Raw genomic sequence first — 20719 nt, 5'->3', positions numbered from 1 at the left:
AGGATCTGCCCTGAAGAGCTTACAATCTAGAAGGTGGGGGAAGCATGCACACACTAGGAAGAGGGACATGGAATGGTGGGTGGGTAGTGAGGGTTTGAGGAGAAAGAAGACAACAGGTAGGCAAGTTTGAAAAGATGAACAGAAAAATAAGCAGAAAGTAGGAGCAAGCCGAATAGGATGAGGAAGACCATTCCAGAGAGTTGGGGCAGCTCTAGAAAAGTCTTGGAGTCGTGTGTGTGTTGAGGTTATGAGTGAGGAAGTCATTAGTAGGTCATTGGAGGAGATAAGAGAGCGGCTAGGGGAGTATTTTTCTATCAGGTCAGAAAAGTAAGTGGGACAAGAACTGTGGAGGGATTTGAAGGCAAAGCACAAGAGCTTGAATTTGATTCTAAGGTGAAATGGAAGCCAATGGAGAGAACTACAAAGAGATGCAGCAGAAGAGGAGCGGAGGGAAGGATGGATGAGTCTGGCTGCAGAATTTATATTAGATTGTAGAGGAGAGAGTCCGGTTAATGGAATACCAGAGAGGAGGAGGTTACAGTAGTCCAGACGAGGGATGAAAGAGCATGTACAAGGGGTTTGGTGGTCTCTAGTGACCAATGGACCCCAATCCATGTGCAATACAAAATCCAGCAAGACTGAGTCATAATAACCTATGACCACTGATATTGCTGTGAATCCCCACTGATAACATTGCATAGTATTACAGATTAAAACTCCCAAACAGTCCTGGGTGTCAAATAAACCAAAGTTAGCTGAAGTTAAAGTGGGCTTATTTCCTGTGCTTGTTGTGCTGCTACATGAAGTAATATTTGGGTAACATAGGGACTACTTTAGGTGCTGTGTGTTCCTTCCACTGTCTATTACATGGACTTGTATGTAGACGTAAGAGACCTTAATATAGATAATTAAAGGCTCTACCACTGATTGATACTTTAGTATGACTACAGTGAGTACATTCAAAAAATTCTGATGACGCAGCAACTATTCTTTTCTTTATTTTTGGTGGAGTAGAGGACCTATGGGTCTGGTTTTTATCTACTGAGCATGCAAGAAGGAAAGCACTAAAACCAGAAGATATAAAGTCCAAATGGCAGCTGGAGAGTGGCTCAAACTACAGTGTATGTTGAAGATGGCCAGATGAAGGAAAATAAATAATTGTGAAAGGTAAGTTCTAGTTTTCTACTGGTGCTTGCTACATTAGTACCCTGCCTAGCCCTACATTCCTAATGATTTAACATGGGGTTTACTGCTGAACTTAGAGCATGTATGTATTGTATTACCCCAAGCCATCTTTAGATGTTCTCTTACATACAGTACATGACTTTTAGATTTTTAGGTTGCCCCCCTTTTAGTAACCAGCTCCAATGCTTTACTTGTTTTAGGCTGCCTGCAATCTACAGTCATTTTGTAAAAACATTATTTATTGTGCATAAAGGTAATTTCTCTCCTAAAACTCATCTTCCTTTCAAAAATAGACATTTGCACATTTTGTACAAGGTGAGATTTCTTTTCAATTCACAAAAAATAGCTTGAAAATTAAAGGTATTTATCTTTTACTCAATTGAAGTCAATTTTACTCACTGCAGATGGCAGTTTTTGTTTTATTCATGCAAAGTTAGCTGTTCCTGAAGGACAACTAAACACTAAAACATCATTAAGTCAAACTGCTACTAACAACTTTCCTAAGTATACATGTCAAAAATACATAAATCTGCAAAGAGGTTGAGATGTTTGGAATGTGTACAAGTTGTGCAGCCAAATGTTATATGCTCACTGCAGGCCGGAAGGGTTCTGAATTTGGGGATCTCCTTGGATTCTTCCAAACCCCAGTTAATGATCAAAGCTGTTCCCCAGGCAGACTATTTATTGAATAATTGATTACATACATTTTTTGTTGACTTAGATCTTACACTTGTTAATTATCAGAGTTATTGCATTCACTATCTTCCTTTGTTTTGATATCACTTAGGAACACATCCCTTCAGTGGGTTTCTGTATGCGTCAACATATATCTAAGTGAACCGCTATTACCAATAAATATCATAAAATTTATTCCAGTTGATTCTAAGTATCAATCATTCTTCTGTGACTTGATTGAAATTCCTAAGGGCTTTATTAATACTTTTCATCTGATTGACAGGTTTTCTGGGGTAGTTTGCATCTCTTCCAATCCATTTAGGCTACTTCAATTATTTTTCTTTGCAATACTGAAGGTTGTGCATTTACATGTAAGTACCTTTAAGGACCTATACCACACTACTTCTGTGAGTAGATTCCTATATTTCTAACATGTAATGCTTTGTATTATTTTTGATATACAGTATAACACACAATGGATTGTACTAATTCATCTATTAATTATGATGTTACCATGTTGTTGAATCAACTAATTATTATTGAATATTTCTAATTTAATTCAATGTGTGTATGATCCATATAGTCCCAGAGGTGTTATTCACAGATCCCCTGATGAAGCCCCTTGGGGGCGAAACACATCGGGAATAAGATACATTATAACACCCTTTCCTCAATCTACATTAACAAGTGGGATTTTTCTGATTGTGAACAACCTTCTAAGTCTGCTTTAGAAGGATACATATTACTTATCTATTTTGTTTTATGATTTTATTGATATGTTGAAAGTGTCATTTTTATTTTAATAAATCTAATACCTAGGTGCCTTAAAAAGAGCCTCCTTCCTTTCTCCTTTTTGATTATACATCAATTGAGTTGAGTTTGACAGGCATTAGTCACTCATGGATTTAATTTGCAGTTTTCTTCTGCAGAAACAAAAACTTTATGATAGGCTGCAGTTCAGTACTTGAAATTCTACACCTTACACTGACATTGTTCTGTCAATGATCTAAAAAAATTGTTTTATGATCCTGCACATTGATACTTCCTAACATGACATGCAAACTTTATAGCTATTTTGACAAAATCATACACAACTTTTAGAAAGTGAGTCAAGCAAGAACTTTTCTACAAGTAAATAGGAATATATTATACTTTTATAATATATATTATATTTATAATATTATTTTATAATAACAAGGAATCAGAAATACATTTGATGTTTTCTCTGCACCCAAAGCAGCACACCTGATTTCTTTTCCAGTCCTGCTCCCTCCTTTGCGAGTCAGTGTTACTGTATAGGGAAGTAAAAAAAAAAAAAAAAAAAAAAGGTTGCAGGCCAAATTCAAGTATCCTGAATTATACAAATAAACGTAACGATTTATTTACATTATACATTGTATCCATATCTTTTAACTTTAACACTTTTTTTCACTCATCTCTACTTTTTAAGATGAAAAACCAACATAGTTTATGTTTAGGAGCCTTTTTAAGGAAAAGTTACCACTAGATTGTGGAGAAGCATGGCTAATGATCCAAAATGATTTGGCTCTTAAAAGTTGTTCCAAATATTTCATATTTTAACTTCCAAGAGGACGGGTACCCATGTCGGTTACATCAAATGTGTACAGAATGAATATTGCCTAGAGGTGGGCTGACTGTGTAGACTGGTATGTTATTGTGATTTTGTGTTATTTGTCTTCTCTTTTCCTATTGATTTGCTGTTGTACTTGTTTCATTGTAATTTTTGCCTAAATATGAGCTGTTTTGAGTTGATATTCCGTGTTGATGCTTTTGGTATATCCAGTGTTCTTTCTCTTTCTTCCTTTCTGTACCCCTAGATTCTTGTAAAACTATAAATAAAACTGTAAAATATATATATACACACACTTTATGGAAACTTTAATGTGTCTTTCATAACATGTCATTTTATGGTTCCTCAATAAAGAACACAAAGCATAAGATAAAAGGTTAGGGCCAGTTTTTATTCTCAATCTTTTTAATATTTAAAGTCTTTGTATTATTGAAATATAATCTTTCACAAGCATTTAACAGAAATAATTCTGACTGAGGATTCTCAGAATTTCTTATTTTGTTTTCAAATGCGATTGCAGAGGCTGTTTACTTTCAGACCTCTTCTTTCTGATTGAAATTTTGTAAATAATATTAGAGTAAGGGAGGAGGGAAGGCAAGAGAGGATGAGGAGATACTGTTCTTACTTAAACTGGGTAAACATGTAATTTCCATAGCTGGAAACAGTCATTTGTGATCCTTTTCAGTGGCAAAGAGTGACAGATGAACAAACGGCACCCGCTGTGCTCTCCTCATTTTACATGTATGGCGGTCGTTCCCTGGTCCTGTTGGGTCCCTGAACAAAGTCAGGTGACCACTGTACACGTCAGATTCTCTTGCCCAAAACAAGCAGCCTTTCCTGTCAAGGGGAATCCTCTGATGTATTTATATAGCCCTTAGTTGTGTATGAGGTGAAGCTTGAGATATTGAGTTTGGTAAACAGTAAACATTTTCAGCACCGAATCCAAGACTAGTCTGGACAAAAAATAGAAATTTAATATTTACTTAAGCATGTTCTGAATTTTGTTAGGTCTTTTAACAGTAATAAAAAAAAAAGGTAAGTGAAAAAATAATAGACTCTGTGTGTTTGAAAAGAAATGGAGTGGATGGCTTAATAGGAGGTTAGTATAAAGGAGGTTAAACTTTTTTGCTTGGGGGTTCTTGTCAAGGGGGTTCTTATCTTGAAAATATGGTTGGGGTGTTTTAATGCTCAAGTTTTGGGAATTAACAAGGCTTCCAGCCATATAATAAAATTGGTATTGTTTATGGTATATCAGTGCATGGAAACAATGAAAGGGCAATCATTCAGTTGCCATTATAAACAGCCATGACATCAATGACCCTTCTGAATTAACAAAAAAAAGCAGTTGGGGATCAAAGTAAGTCTGATCATTGCTCTGTGTTCATTATGGGGGAATTAAAAGCAAGGAAAGTGAAGGCCAAGGTCAGAGAAAAAAAATCTTGGGTCTTTGGACCAATAATTAAACCGTGGAGAGATTAAGATAATTGGGGAAGGAATATATACAAAAGACCCGATTGTTCCGGTGACAACAGGCCCGGTCTCACTCATTCATTGTACAGTATTTCACTGTCATGACAGAGGAGCCAAAATTACTGTGGTTACAGTTACCATGGAAACTCTGGCCCAGAGTGAAGCCGTTTCTGCTGCACAACTGGTTATTAAGAGATTTTTAATTTATTGTCTTTTTCCTGCATATTTTATTTTTGGATGTGGCATGATCGAGTTCCCCCACTCCATCTAATTACACTTGATAACAACATTCACTATAAACACCAACTTCTTTAATTAGACTTTGCAAATGGCATTTACCTCCTTGTGTGTTTAAAGTTGGGAAAAAAACTCCAAGGAATGTTTGGTTTTAGTGGTCGAATGTAAAACATAAATATTGCAAAGTCAATGCAACAGAAAATAAAAATTAAGTCATTAGAAAAACAACAAACTGTTTTCTTAACAGATCTGTGCAATGGTGTTGTACATAGTTCAAGAAAGAGGCCTCACCATAGGAAAATGATCACATTTTGGTGACTTTACGTTGTTAAAGCAGAACTTAAATTAAAAAAAAAAAAAACACCCTGACCTTTACTTTCATATGCCCTCGATCCCTCCGCAATCCCGTTCCAGCCGGTCTTTGGTTGTCCCGGATTTCTTCTTCTTTCTGGCCAAGAGGAACCAGGAGAATGCAGACATCTTTTGGAGTTATCTCCTGATATTGCACTACGTAGGCATGAGATTGGGGGACGTTTCCTTCCAATATCACTGCCTATGCCCGAGATCTGCTCTTTTTTTACATTGAAAGCCCCTTCTGCGCAGCCCGAAGACTCCTGGTATGCATGAAATAAGCATCCCAGGAGACTCTGGGTTTCCCATTCAGTCTTTACTGCTGCAGTAAGGACAGATAAGGAGGGGTCCTCCCCTTCAAATAAAAAAAAAAAATATATTAAAAGTGTCAGGATAAGACCAGTTTAATTTCTGCCTTTCAAATTGCCCATTTAAGATGAAAGATTTTCCTGCAAATCTTACTGTCATAAAGAGATGGACAAGCCTGTGTCCATTAGAATAGAGAAGGTGACAGGTCATCTTTATGGAGACTATTATGAGTCTTTTTGACCTCGAATGTCTCTCACATTTCTGGCTAATGGACGGTCAACAAACTAAACCTTTACTTACGATTCAAGTGGTGTTGAGGAGAAATTAGAAAGGAATATTGCATGTCTGGTCAGGAATGGTCCATCCAGTTGAAGGAGTGTCTCCAGTTTCTTAACTAACCTGGCATAGGGTAGTGTCCAGCAGGAAGGGTCCCAGCACCTGCCCAAACCACACCTAGGCCAAATGAACCCCTGCGTCCCAAAAGACACTTGTGCATCTGCACAGTATGCATGGTATGGTAGGTTTACTCTTTTCTGATGGGCTTGGACCACAATTGGCGGGTTATTTTTATGTAATTCTTGGGACTGCACATCTGCTTTGGTCATTGTGAAGGGCCCATGCTGTCTCTGTGGCATTTGCATTTATTTCATATAATAGATAAGATATTTTAGGCAGCTGTAACACACAAAGCTGGGTTCAAAACAACAAAAACTCACAGATGGACAGAAACAAAGTCAGGGAGATCTCACTGGTGGGGCACACAAGACACCAGAGGCTGACATAGCTCACCAGGCTGCACCTACACCTAAAACAAAAAACTGAACTAAAAAGAACAGATAAAGGTCACCTTATCATTTTAAACGACTACACAAACTTATATTAGTTTCTATTGTGTGAAACAGAAATTTAGATATTAAAATAGTAAATATTCAGTAAAAGTAAAAGAACATTAGATACAAGGTAAAGATTTAGTCCCCTCAAGTGCACTGTAAGCATCCAACTTGTGTGAGGAGGCCTGCCACCAATCAAATGGGAACTCACCAGAATTGTTCTTCACTCATTGTTCTTCTGTGTCTTCGGCAGAAGATTTATGCGGGGCTTGTAAAAAAAGGGATGGACCAAGATTTCTCCATGAAGCTACCAACATAGCAGGTAAATCTCAAAAAAAGGGGGAAATTATCCCAATAATAGGATAACATATAAAAAAAAGCATAAAATCACCTATAAAATGAATTGTTGAGTTTACTTTGCACAGTTTGATTGCATTGCATACAAAAAAAGACCACTCTGTATACCTTGTTTTGGTGGACATTATCTCAATCACAGACCACTCACCAATGTAATATCACCCCATTGTGGTCCTACCTAGTACATTTTGCCATCCAGACTATATCAGGAACATGAGCATAAGTCTAGATCAGCCTTTCTCAACCTTTTTACTTATGGAAGAGCCCTAAAATATTTTCAAGAGTCATGGAACCCCTGCTGCAGTCAATCATTGGGAAAACTGTCTTTTGCATTGGTGACCAGTCGGAAGAATACAATAATGATCAGAATTGTATTTTTTCAAAGCTTAGTCTTATGTAGGTGGCCCTGCCAAGTGGTGTTTCGATGCTAAAATTATGTAGGCACCAAAAAATGAGAGGTTAATTAGCCACATTTTTCAGGAAACCTCCAGCAATTTCCGGAGCAGCCTCCCAACCAGGGTCCTGCAGGTAGATATGTAAAAAATGGAAGGCGAGCCTTGATCTATCAGGTAAAACAAACATCATGACCAGTTTATTAAACCGAATAGACTATATGTATACTTTACCTTTAACAGTAGATAGTCAATGACACTTGGGAGATCCGATCAACATAAGATCATTCCCCAATCAACTCACTAATTGGGCAACAACTGTCTAGTTTGGCCATTAAATTAAAGATGTAAAAATTAAAGGGCAAAAATGAAAGTTTGCCTTGTAAGTGCTAAAGTAATGGAATTCCTCTGTTCCCTACTCCTCTGTCAAGGAACTTCTTGGGAGCTTTTGGTTGTGAAAGCCATGAAACTTATTTGTCACCTACAAGTGTGCAGAAGTTCTGTTCTAAAGTGTTACTTCTTATGTGTAGACTGTGTGACTGGTTCAGGATGTTTTCAGGGAGGCTTCTATGGGTTACTGAGCTTGAAGTAATTAGCACTTAAATATAAGAAATCCTAACTAAATTTGACTGATAGTGGGTGATCTTGATGTTCATGGGACTTTATGACCTTTTGGGCCTGATTTATGAAACCTCTCCAGGGCTGGAGAGGATACACCTTTATCAATGAAGCTGAGTGATCCAGAAAACCTGGAATTGATCTGGTCCAGGATTCAAAACATTTGCTAGCAAGAAATCCATTCCAGGTTTGCTGGATCACCCCAGCTTCACTGATGAAAGTGTGACCTCTCCAGCCTTGGGGAGCTTTAATGAATCAGGCCTATGGCCTCTAATAGAGTACCTACAAGACTCCCAACTGGGATATCTCATGGTGCAAATATACTGGAAAAATAACCAAGTAAATCATTTACGGTTAAATAATTTTATTTTATAGATTTTTGTTGGCTTACAAACTTTTTGTTAAAATGTTTACTGTAATGAAGATTAGTATAACCAAAGAATAAATTTAACAAAATAAAAATTAGACAATTTAAATGACTTTTCCAGTAGGGAAAAAACATAAAACCAGAAAAGTAACACCTTTTTTATGACCACTTTTCTAAAATGCACATCCAGGACATAACAAATGGAAATTATGCAAAACTAAAAAAAGTCAACATTTTAAACAAAACAGAAAAAAAATTCTTTTACAGCAATAATACATTAGGAAGAGATTTAAAATGTTATTTTGTTTTAAAACATACCATATTTGGAAAACTGTATATGGCAGTGCAAAAAAATAAAATAAAATTGTACTTTAAAAGTGCTATATACAGCAGCGATTTAAAAATAGCACATTTCACATTGGTAAAGCAGTGCAGAAAAAGTTTACCATACTGTATGTGGGACCAGAAATGTTCTCTTCAGAATAACATTAGAGTTTGAAAAGAAGCCAGTCTATCGCAGACTGACTAACCAAAAGCAATGGGTAAGGTAGGGGGGATATTGCAAACCCAGTGTAAACCAATCATTTAAAAAATATATACAGTACTTTAAGTGCTATATAATTTCAGCAGTCAAGTTGAGTCCCAAAACTAAAGATATATTTTTTTTTTCCCCTGCGAGGTATTTCTTGCATGGACAACATTATCATATGCATGGTTTATATGAATATAAAAGCTAAGTAGGTTTTAGTCACAGCACTCTATTATGGTCCAAACTTGTCCAAAGATTCTGATGTATACTGGGATGATGAAAAAGAATCCATACAGTACCCTTTGGTTATTGCACAAGCTCCTTCAGGATTCCCTCTTTCTTCTATGGAATTGTTGTTTACTAGATTCTGGAGTCTTTGCCGCTCTTGGGCCTGCTTTGCCCTGTTGGCGATGTACCGTACTCTGCTTTGACTTCTGGAGGACGTCCTTCTGAGAAGATTCATACTGTCGTCCTCATATTGAACTGGCTGAAACTCAGTAGGAGATGTTATATCATTCTCTTTCTCAAAACTTGTTAGCTTTTTCAGTTGCTCTGTGAGTGAATCTGCAGACTTGGAAGAAGGGTTTGATCCACTTGACCTTCTCTGAACTCTTTGTGGTCTTGTAATGAAGCTTCTGCTAATGCTTCTATACTTGCTTTCAAAGTTGCATGTTATATCATCAGAGGTCAAGTCTCCAAGACTTTTAGACATTGACTGAGTAGTGGATGCTTTGTTAGACTTACTAGCTGCCTGTTTGAGACTCTCCACATATAGTCTATTCCAGGTATTTCGTCTTGGTAGCCGGGGCAAAACCTCTTCAGGATTTCTTGCCAGAGGCCTGGAACTAAGTTCACCTATTGCTCCGTTGTTGGATATTAAATTTGGGTTAGATTTGCTTTTAGTTACTCCTAAGGAAATCTCTCGAGATAAAGTTGTTGCTGATCTCGGTCGCATGGTGTTTTTTAAACGAATGCTTTCAAAGTTATCATCTGATATATCAAGATCCAACAAGCTTTTCTGTGCTAAATTGGGCAAAGAAAGATCAATCACTGTGTCGTTAGAGGACTTACTGGAAGACGAAGACATGCTGTCCCTATGACTGTTCAACTCAAGTTTGCTCCAAATCTTATCGTTCATGGTGGCATCTGAATAAACCTCTGCCACCGGAGACTTACACGCAGAATTCAAATTCAAGGCTGAGCTGTTTGAAATAACATGACCTTCACTTTTTGTTCTTCTCACTGGTACAGGTGGTCCAACCCTGGCCATTGATGGCTGTTGGACCACACGGTCAACTTGTGGTCTCTGAGCTGCAGAAGGTGACAAATGCTTTATTGGGTTGTTTGTTATCTGCGGTTCAGAAAGCCTATTACATTTACTTGCCTCTGTAGTACTGCCAGTTTGATGCAAGAATTGCTCAGCTTTGTTTTCTTTTACTTGAAAGTATTTGGCCTTGTCTCTTGACACATCAGCTAATAAAGACATTCCTGGCTTCATGTTGGCAGAATTAAAGGTAATTGTGGTTTCATACTTTCCACTGAAGATGGCGAGTATATTGGCATTCCTGTCCTTGCACAGTCTTTCAGTATTACTTTTAGAATGTGCAGATGAACCACTGGATGCTGTCGATATTTGACCTGCAGCAGGTTCAGTGTTTATTCCGTTTGTTCTGTGCATGTTATCAGAGATATTAGCTGCATTATGACATTCAATTGGAGATCCTGTGGATTCATCACACCCTGTGCTGTCCTCGTTTTTGACTGAGGCAGCAGGCTGGTTAACTTTTGGACCAGGAACGGGTATTTCCTTGGCAAAGGTGGGTTCTTCTGTAATGGTTTCAAGACTGCATAAAGAAGAGACCGACCTACACATTGAGTATTGTCTTGAATCTGAAAACAAAAAAGAAATATATAAAATATTGTCAGTAAACCATCCAAATCTACATAGTGCTATAAGAAATGCAACAAATATAATTGCAGTGGCAAAGTGTCTCAGCTACATCAACACTTTAGAATTGCTTCCAATATTTTTGCCTGTTCGTTGTCAATGCAGAAAATTACGAGGAGGCTTTCTCCTTCTTAAAAAAAAGATGTGGCAACTAAATGGCAGACAAGTTTTATGTTACCCAAAGTTACTGAAAGACCAAGCAGCTTTCCTGGTGGTACTGAAAGAGTGTTTGGAAGACTAAAACTATTTACCAGGTTATTGATGTGTCTCTATTGAGATGTCCTAATAATTACCAGGCCAGGGCTGTGAATGAAATGTTCTTTCTCATAGTCAATCATTATTGAATTATTTAATATGAAGAAGGCACCGAAGAAAAAGGAAGGCAACTCACAGAAATGATCTGCATGTCAAAAGCTCTAACCTTCTCATTCTATACATACAGTTAGGTCCATAAATATTTGTACAGAGACAACTTTTTTCTAATTTTAGTTCTGTACATTACCACAATTCATTTTAAATGAATCAACTCAGTAAACCACACCAGCCCATGAAATAGTCTTTGAGTCCATTGTCAAATTACTTTTGAGCCCCTGAAATGAAGTGATTGTGTAAAAAAAGGCTTTAGTTCCTCACATTTTTATGCAATCTTTTTGTTAAACCCACTGATTTAAAACTAAAAGTCTGCAGTTCAACTGCATCCCGAGTTGTTTCATTTAAAATTAATTGTGGTAATGTACAGAAGCAAAATTAGAAAAAAATTGTCTCTGTCCAAATATTTATGAACCTAACTGTAGGTCAAACTAAAAAATAAATGCATGATTGGAATCCCACTTTACATTACTAGGTAAATAACCCTGTGTATAAAGCATAGGGACTGCAATATAAAATACCTATTCTAGGTCATCCTAGATATAAAATAGTGAAGTATGTATGGTCAGTCTAACTACAGGTAACATTGGATAGAATACTACAGGTTGTCCTATAAAACCCTTTTTCTTTATATTTATTTTGGAAACAACAACAGTGGAAAGAAACCAATTATGAGTATCTGAACTACTGAAAAATCCTCAAATGTTTTTTTTTTGTTGCCATAGAGGTCATTTTTATTGCATTATTAATATTATAATAGTAGGAAAGAAAACTTTCATCTTTTGTTTCATTAAAAACTTTGCATTGCTCTCCTGTGTTGCGGTTACCGCAAGAATCCCTGTGTAAGCTCAATGTTTGTGCCAGGTGATTGGCTACTAGGCCAAACACTGATACATAGGATACATGCTCTCCAAAACTTAGTAGCACAATGTATATTGCAATGGCTATGAGAAAGAAAGGAGCAGTCATGAAGGGGAGTATAAATGCATTGAGTGATTTAAAGCTAAACAGATGTTGTAGTTATGGGTGAATGCCACTGTGATAAGTCATTGGCTATTTTTTTATATCAGAAGATTGTAGAAGATCTCCAATGTACTCTTCTTGGTACTTAGTACTAAGCGCCCTTTGTAGTGGGGCCCCCCTACCCATTGTGTCTGCGGAGGGTATGGGGCCCCATGCACTGGCACACTTTGCACCTTGCTATGTTTACTGTATGAAGTAAAGTAAAAAGAAATAAATATTTATATAAAAATAAAAAAGTTTTACTACTCAAATGAAAAGTGGATACTTAAACAAATCCTCTGCTAGACATAGTTCTCCTATGCTAACAAGGTATCTCAAAGATCAATGTTTAAATATCACATATGATCAAAGTGAACATGTATAAGTCTTCTCTCATTTCTAGACACAATTCACTCCATGGCTTCTTTAGGGGATTCCAAGACTTAGTTATCCCTTATGATGTGATATGTTGGTATGTTCTAAGATTGATGAGGTTGCTGGATATATATCGCTTAGGTAGTGGTGGTATTTAAAAAGATGTGCTGTGGAGGCAATAGTAGTTCATACTACAATTTTAATTAGATATTTAGTACTTGGGACTGAACAAAGATTTCCCCATAGTTTTCCTCATAGTTGTAACTTGAGTGTAGGGTTGCAGGATGAATAAATAAGGTTTCTACTCATGGTTTCAAAGTATATAGGGTTATACAGCAAGTCTGAATATGTTACAACGAAGAACAAAAGGAATCCAATGGGAATGTCTTCTTTGAGTGGAGGGAAGTCCTTGAATCATTGGTGGGAAGTGGAAAAAACAGGATGCATGCAGCCAGCCTTTGATGTATGCTGTTTAACCCTGGTATACTTTGAAACGATGAGTAGAAACCTTATTTATTCATCCTGCAACCCTACACTCAGTTACAATTAAAAGAAAAACTATGGGGAACTCTTTGTTCAGTCCCAAGTACTAAATATCTAATCTAGATATTACCTATTACCTCCACAGCAAATATTTTAAAATAACACCACTACCCAAGCTATATATATATTATAAAGTACCAACATGATCTTTAACCATCTAAGGATTAGCTATGTCTTGGAATCCCCTGAGGAAGCCATAGAATGAAACACGTTGGGAAATGAGACAAGACTTATGTACACATTGATCTTTGAGATACCATGTTAGCATAGGAGAACTATGTCAGAGCAGAGGATTTGTTTAAGTACTACACGTTTCCTTCAATTATCATAGTAAACTCTCCTTTGGTAAGCCACTTTTTGCAGACACTATATGTAGTAGCCATGTTGTCCAACAACAGATAGGGAGAAGGGCACATTTTAAACTTCATTATTTATCATACATGCTCTGTTCTGGCCCTTTTGTCCCTTTTAGGTCTTTATTTTAAAATGAGATTAACAACCACATGCTACTTCACAGGACACAAACACAACATGCAAATCCAGGACACAACATTCTCCATGCATATATGATTTAGAGACAAAATTCAGTAGCAGGGTTCATTTGGAAAAAAAACAGACTGCAGCAGGTCACATATGTTACAATCTGACTGTACAATCTTAGAACAATCTTTTTAGATTTATAGCCAGTATGAGGGCTCACTGAAACAATCCTTTCCAGCAACAGTCATTCAGCCCTGGCCCTCTACAATACAAAGAAGTTGGTAAATTGTTCAGTCAGATAGTAATGAGTTTGGCCAGCTTGAGAAGTCAACCTTTAGACAATACCTCTTATGTATCTACATTTTGGCTTCCTAAATGTAAAATCGTTCCAACATGTAAGTTTTACTAGTATTCTGAAAGTTTCCAGCTGCAGCATTCAATGCTCACTTGGTTTTCTTTCATATTCTAGACGTTTTAATGCAGGAAATTGTTTCATTTGTCTTCCATGTTATTGTGACCAATATTCTGCATTATGCAGTTTTTGTTTCTTGTTGATATGTATTTGTTTTTTCATTTTTTGTGACTGAAACTTATTAAACTTTTTAAGGGCTGCAATAAATAATTTATTGTACTACAACCCACAATGTTAACAGAAATTTGGATGCAAATTAATACTCATAACACTTTCTTTGATGGAAAAAAAGTGTGGGCATAAAAATAGGCATGGTTTCTGATATATAGGAATATGATGGTAGGCGTTGGATAAAACTGACTTGGAATTTAAAGTGCAACCAAACCAGTTAAAAAAAAACACATCTTGTCAAAAACCAGACACTTTGAGATTCATATCATTGGCTTTGGCGATGGAACCGATTCATTTTTTATTCAGGGTCTGAATTCCCTGAGTTTTGGGATAACACCCCATTCCTACTCGCATGTGTCTGCCGAGTGATAGCACTTTAGTGGTTAATATTCATCTCCAGCAATCCCCCACCACTCTTAACTTGGTGGTCACCACTGGATTGGTGCTTCCAGAGGAGGAGAATATGCAACCTCCTATGCAATGCTTGCTAGGCCCAAGCACTGTCACACAAGGGAGAAAGAAATGTAATTGTTTTCTTGGGCATGGACACCAGCCAATATTGGGTATTTTTGGTGGCAGCAATCTTTTCCTACAGGGTATAAGAAATCATGTGAAGACTAAAATGGAAGGTTTTATGCCTAACAGAGGAAATAGAGGGTACATATTCACTACTTTAATGCTTAAAACTGGAAACAGGTTCAATATGAGCAACAAAATTCAACATAACTTATATTAGATATTTAAGAGGTATTGTCGAAGCATTACACAAAGAGCCATCTTCCACGTGGCTTCCAACCCAGTAGTGTGTTACCTTATCTGGCTTGTCCTTTCAGTCTTTTACTAGAGAGTTGAGGAAAATACAAGTAAAAAGGCAAAACACATGAAAGTAGTTAGTGAGGAGAGGAATTCAGGAAGTTTAATTTGAACATATGCTCTACACAAAACACAAGCACTGCTACATCACCATGTAATGTCCTCCAGCCAGAGTATTTGTAAGATAGTGGGTAGAATCCCAAAATGGGACAGATACAAAAAACAGGTACAGATTGTGCAAAATAAGGTTCATTGTAATAAAACCAATTCATGCTATCCTATAGAGCAGCGGTTGCTAACCAGTGGTGCTTGAGAAAATTTTGGTGGTCCGTGGCTTTGGCCGGTGGTCCCACCCCCAGCGGGGTCCTTTGGAAGGACCAAATTATAATAGCTACATTACTGGGCCAGAACATCTTCAAAACAGCAGGTCCTAGGGGTATTCCTGGTACACTATTGGCTAGTACCTACCAAAGGTAGTATAACAAAGGATAAGTGGTAAACCAATGGGTGGTCATGGGTGCCCAAAACTCACTAAGGTGTGTAGGGGAAAGGCCTACTCACCTGGTCAGAAACCACAGAAGTGAGTTTTCGTGGCAAAAAAATCTGAAAACTGTAATGCTGGCCAGAAAGGTGTCAGAACATACAGTGCGTCCACATGTGTGTCAGAACTGGACCATATGCAATGGATGAGGGTGGCTAGGTCTGATGAATCAAATTTTCTTTTAGATTATGTTGATGGGTGGGTGCTTTGTCATTTGGGGGAAGTGATGGTAGCAGGATACATTACAGAAAGAAGGTAGGCTCAGGGAAGTAGGATGACAAATCATTTTCTTTGACATATAGGTGCCAGACACCACAGACACTTTCAAAGTCAGTGCCTTTGATGGGTCAATGCCTCTGATGGGTCAGTTCAGCTTAGTTCTGTAGGCACAAGGGGGAGTTACAGAATATCAGGCAGGTGGATTTAATTTTTTGTGTATATTGAAAAACGTATATAAAAAAGAAATAACGTAGTTGGGCTCCTGTACAAACACTCCAGATTTTGGTTATATAAATGGCTTTGTGTAAGCACATGCACTGTCCAGGGAGGGATAAGAGCTGCAGGTCAGGTATAGTAAATACTGCTTTAGTTTTACAACCTCTTTTCCCATCTACCTTTTTTGGTATTAAGAGAGATAAAGGGAGAGAAAATGGATTGAGTAGCCTCTAAAAACAATAATTTATCTATATAGCCTCAATAACTAGTTAAATAGGGACACTGAACAATAAATACTCTGTCTGGAAAATGAACATAACATACCACATAAGCATCACACAAACTGCAAAAACTTTAAAATGTAAATTAAAAAAAATGTTGCGACTAGACTCATGGCACTAATGTCTGCAGACTAAAACCACAACACTGAATGAGGAAACTAATAGAATTCTATGTTGTGACTGATGTGCTACATCATGCTAAGTCATGGCGGGACATATGCATCTTACCAGTAAAGAATATAGGGGATTTACTTCGAATTTCTTCCAACTTTTGAACGAACAAGGCATTCATTTCCCTTTGAAGGGTGCCCATTTGCCTTCGAGAGTTTTCATGCCAGCCCACAGACTGTTCAGGACTTCCAACGCTCTCTAGGCTGCTGGAACTAGAGGAAACTGAACCACTGCCGACAGGTACCAAATTGACAGTACTTCCATACCTGCCACCTGTCTGGCATTGCCATCTCTGTCTAGGATTACTTTTCATCCCAGCACATTTAGAGTCTCCGTTTTTCTTTCCCGGAATAACAACAGACTGTGAATTTCGGGGTGGATCATTGGCATTCCCATTGTCATTGAGGGATAATAAGTCTGTCTGTTGCCGCCTTGGCTGATCTGTAATACCATAATATTTCAATTCTAACCTTTCTTCTTGCACACTGCTATAATGTTCGCGAGCTTTAATGTCATGTATAATAGGTTTGGTGCTGGTATTATCACTCCACTTACAGTCTAGATCTGGGCTCTCTTTAGAGCCAATCATGCATTTCATACAGTTGGTGGCCATTCCGATCCTACCTGAACCATTCATTGAGCAACGTGCGAAAACACCCATTTTATGAGAAGGGCTGTCATGATGGGGGACTCTTTCAGATCTCCGAAATGATTCGCTGAATGTTGTTCCCCTAGAGATACGAACATGGCCTTTGCTTTTACCAGAGCTACAACTCTTACCTTTAAGACCCTTGCTGTGCATTTCCGTGGGAGTAGATGGAAGAATCGGAGAAGCACTTTCAGCCTCTTTATCAAAACGGGGTATAGAAGAATCATCTGTTTCTCTATCTTCACTAGCTCCTTCAGAGCTGTTGTCTTTGGAGTCAATGGCAATTTCTGGAAAGCCCTTTTTATGTTTTTGCTGGCCTTTAGTTGGAGCACTGGCGGTTCTTCTTAATATGTGACTACTAATGGAATGTTTCCGATGAAGCTGCCCAGCAGCATGACTGTCCAGAGATGCTTGCTTTGGATTTCTCAGAAAGAGTCCTTTTAAGCCCGCGGCCTGCTTGACCTAAATGAAAGCAGCCAAAAAGAGAAAAAGAAATTAGGAGAGGTTTGTAAAACACAAACTTAGCATGAGGATGTTCATGTTTCCGCCAGATGTAGGTGAACATTTTTTGTCAACAAATAAAACTAGAAACAAAATTATAAAAAACGGAAAAACACATTGCACTGCAATAAGAAAAGGTGACAACAAATAGTACAATATGATTATGATATGGCATTAAAAATTATAAATTATGTAAAGTAAATAAACTTTTATACTAAATTACAATCATTCCTGGCCTAACACTTTCATTCTGTGTAAAGGTGGAAAACTTTATCTAAGGTCTCTAAAATCCTAGACTTCAAATGGTTGCTTGCTATATGAGAGTTTTAGAGACTACCTAGAGAAGGAGTATTATAGCTGGTCATGACTATTATAAGAACATGCCCATAGTTTTTTTGGGAAAGGTATGCCAATTTTTATCAACAGAAAATGTATTGGTCAATGCCCAATGTATAAGTAGGTTAAAAAATATTGGAAGACAATTAAAGGGTTTATCATCGAGCAGAAAAAGGGGTTGAACTTTGACAATAGTTATACTTTCAAAAACTTCAGAATCAGAATTCAGAATTAGGTCATCTAAAAAAAACAGAGCTTATGAAGAACCATCAGAATGTTATATTGGGATGAAGAACTTGCTAACCATAAGTGTAGTACATGATCACGTAAGGGATAAAGTCTTGGTAAAGCATATAGAAGCCATTAATATATCCGTTAGTAAAATATCTTATGGGGTATTGGAAGGCAAGTAAAGCTTCTAACATGAAACATATTACAAAATAACCCCTTTTCATTGTATTCATACTTTTGCAAAGTTTAGACATTTCTAATGTTGATTTTTACACCTCCAAAAACTACTATAAAGCAGAAGTACTGTCAGAGGCCATGCAGCCACATTGTGGCCCAGGGATAAATAAGCCTGTTGCCGATTCCTCACACTTCTCCCCAGACTTATTTGAGAGCCTTTACCTCCTGAATTTTGCTTCTAGTATGGAGAGTTATAGAGCTGCCTGCCATCATACATATAAAAAGTATGCATAGAGCCACAAGTGGTTTAAAAAAATCAGGGAGGCTCACATTCAGCAGAAAATGGTATGGTTTCTCCCCATAGAGAAGATGAATCCATGCTCTCAGACTCCATCAATAGGTTCCACAGGGTTTGGACCGTTCCTTCATGCTACTGTGCTTCTCATTAAAATAGCACTATAGCCCATCCACTAATATGTTAACGTAGAGATCTGACCTCCCCTCCTCCTTCCCAATTCCTCCCTGTCAGGGAACTCTTTTTTTCCTTCTTTCTCTTTTCCCTGTAATAATAACAAGATCTAAATTTGATCTCATTATTATTGCTACTTAGGGCATGGGAAGCCACTCCCTTATTCATGCATATGGCAATAGCCAAGCAGTCATCCCGTAGTGGTGGTACCCTTCTAATTGCGCCTCATCGCTCTTTGTTACCTCCAGTTTTATATATTTGCTGCTTGGACAGTAATTTTCAGAGATGCCTCTGCCACCACTGATAAGAAGTGGGCACATGTGAAACTGGACTATTATGCTTTTACCTTAATAAGCTGTTTAGCTTTGTTTCCCCAAATGTGCACTGGAAAAGTTAGCAGCTGTAAAAAGTTGACTTTAAAAGTCACCATACATTTTTTTTGTCCATTTTTCTCATATGTGACTTTCAATATTAACTGATAACTGTATTTTTAAAACAAATATTTTGTCTTTGCAAACACAACCTGTTACCTCTGCTTTGGAAGCTACTTAGGGCTGGTTTAGACCTGCCATGGGATCTGCCTCTCTGGGGCTGGCATCTTATTAACAACGCTTACTTCCATTGAAGTGTTGGCACTTAAGTAACCAGTGTCTCAAGATTTGACAGCGGGAGGCAGTTAGCAGTACTGTACCACTCACTGCTGTCCCAATTTATTCTGTATGGGGCCGCCGCTCTATGTGCAGTGTCTCCCCTGTAGTAGTTTCACCACAACCTCATTGCCAGTCTGAACATGGCTTTACTCGGGTCCAAGGCACTGCAATCATTGCCTTATTTATACTACATCTGTGTGTGTTGTAACTGCAGTCTCAGCCTGAGAAAAAAAGAAGATATATGCTCCACATACTTGAATTATTGTGTCCTGATATAGTCATTTATGTGCAGCACTGAACTTATGTGAATATTACAGAGCAAAAAGTTGCATGAAGCAGCTAGATACATTTAGTAATTGCTTGACTATGCGTTGTATTTTCAGACAATCCATTATTAAGGAGTGTACTTCTGCAAAGGCTTTGAAACCTTCTTTGTCCTGGAGACAGGTACTTCTGTAATGAACTTATGCATAACCTGTCTGCTTCTAGCAGTTTGTGATCACCATTGCTTACATGTGCACAGTACAGCATATACATCAAACACTTATGACTCCTGGCATAGACAAAACTGAATAAAATATGTATGTGGAACAGAAACAATCCTTGTTCTCAGTCCTTGTCTGCAGATACTTCATAGACATAGACAGGCTGAGTGTCAACAATACAATCCATTGCAATGCAAATGTTTTTTAATGATTGTTTGGGGAGAATGAAAGCCAGAGGTAAGATGTTGTAATTTGATGGTTCTATGGTTTTATGGTTACATTTAAAAGGCCAATGTGTTTTAAAATACATAGTTATCCTTGAATGATTACAAATGTTTAGATGTTTCCCCATCACATTTTAATCCCATGATATACAATAAACTAAACAGAAAAAGCACAATTAACACAAATACCAACAGCACAATAATGGCAGTTTATATATAGATTATAAAGATGGTTTAGATTGTCTTAAGAACATATAAAAGCTTTGAAGTTCTTGGAAAACAGAACTGGTTAGACTGCCGTCAGTTGAAGCAAGGCATCATCAGACCACAAGTTATACTGTAAGTGGGTTTATGAGTGCAGATCATGAGATATAATCATTACATTCTCCTTTGTGAACCGGGATCATGAAGAATGTATTTCTGGCATTGTCACAGCATTCCATGTATACTTGCCAACCTCTCCGGCATAATCTGCAGAACAGCATTTAATGACCCCTGACATCTCTTTTCGCCTATAAAAAATATATGTCCTCAATGCCTCATGA

General features: G+C 37.5%; 1 protein-coding gene across 8 annotated transcripts in view; it reads right to left on the bottom strand.

The window, feature by feature from the left end:
• Window positions 1–8362: 8362 nt before the first annotated feature.
• Window positions 8363–20719, bottom strand: part of PLCH2 (phospholipase C eta 2) — a 421543-nt gene continuing 409186 nt past the window's right edge. For 5 of the 8 annotated variants that reach the window (XM_072427173.1, XM_072427172.1, XM_072427175.1 and 2 more), the window contains 2 exons: window positions 16510–17563; window positions 8363–10801 (listed from right to left, as the gene is read on the bottom strand). In XM_072427173.1, the coding sequence (XP_072283274.1) occupies window positions 9144–10801; window positions 16510–17563 (2712 nt within the window). In that variant the 3' untranslated portion in view covers window positions 8363–9143. Of the gene's footprint in view, window positions 10802–15022; window positions 15052–16509; window positions 17564–20719 lie in introns of all 8 variants that reach the window. The other 3 variants (XM_072427178.1, XM_072427179.1, XM_072427177.1) reach the window with 3 other exon arrangements.

The sequence above is a fragment of the Pyxicephalus adspersus genome, chromosome 11 (assembly GCF_032062135.1).
Source record: "Pyxicephalus adspersus chromosome 11, UCB_Pads_2.0, whole genome shotgun sequence".
NCBI lineage: Eukaryota > Metazoa > Chordata > Amphibia > Anura > Pyxicephalidae > Pyxicephalus > Pyxicephalus adspersus.
Note: the sequence above shows the minus strand (reverse complement) of the source record. Positions and strands in the feature narration are given on the sequence as shown.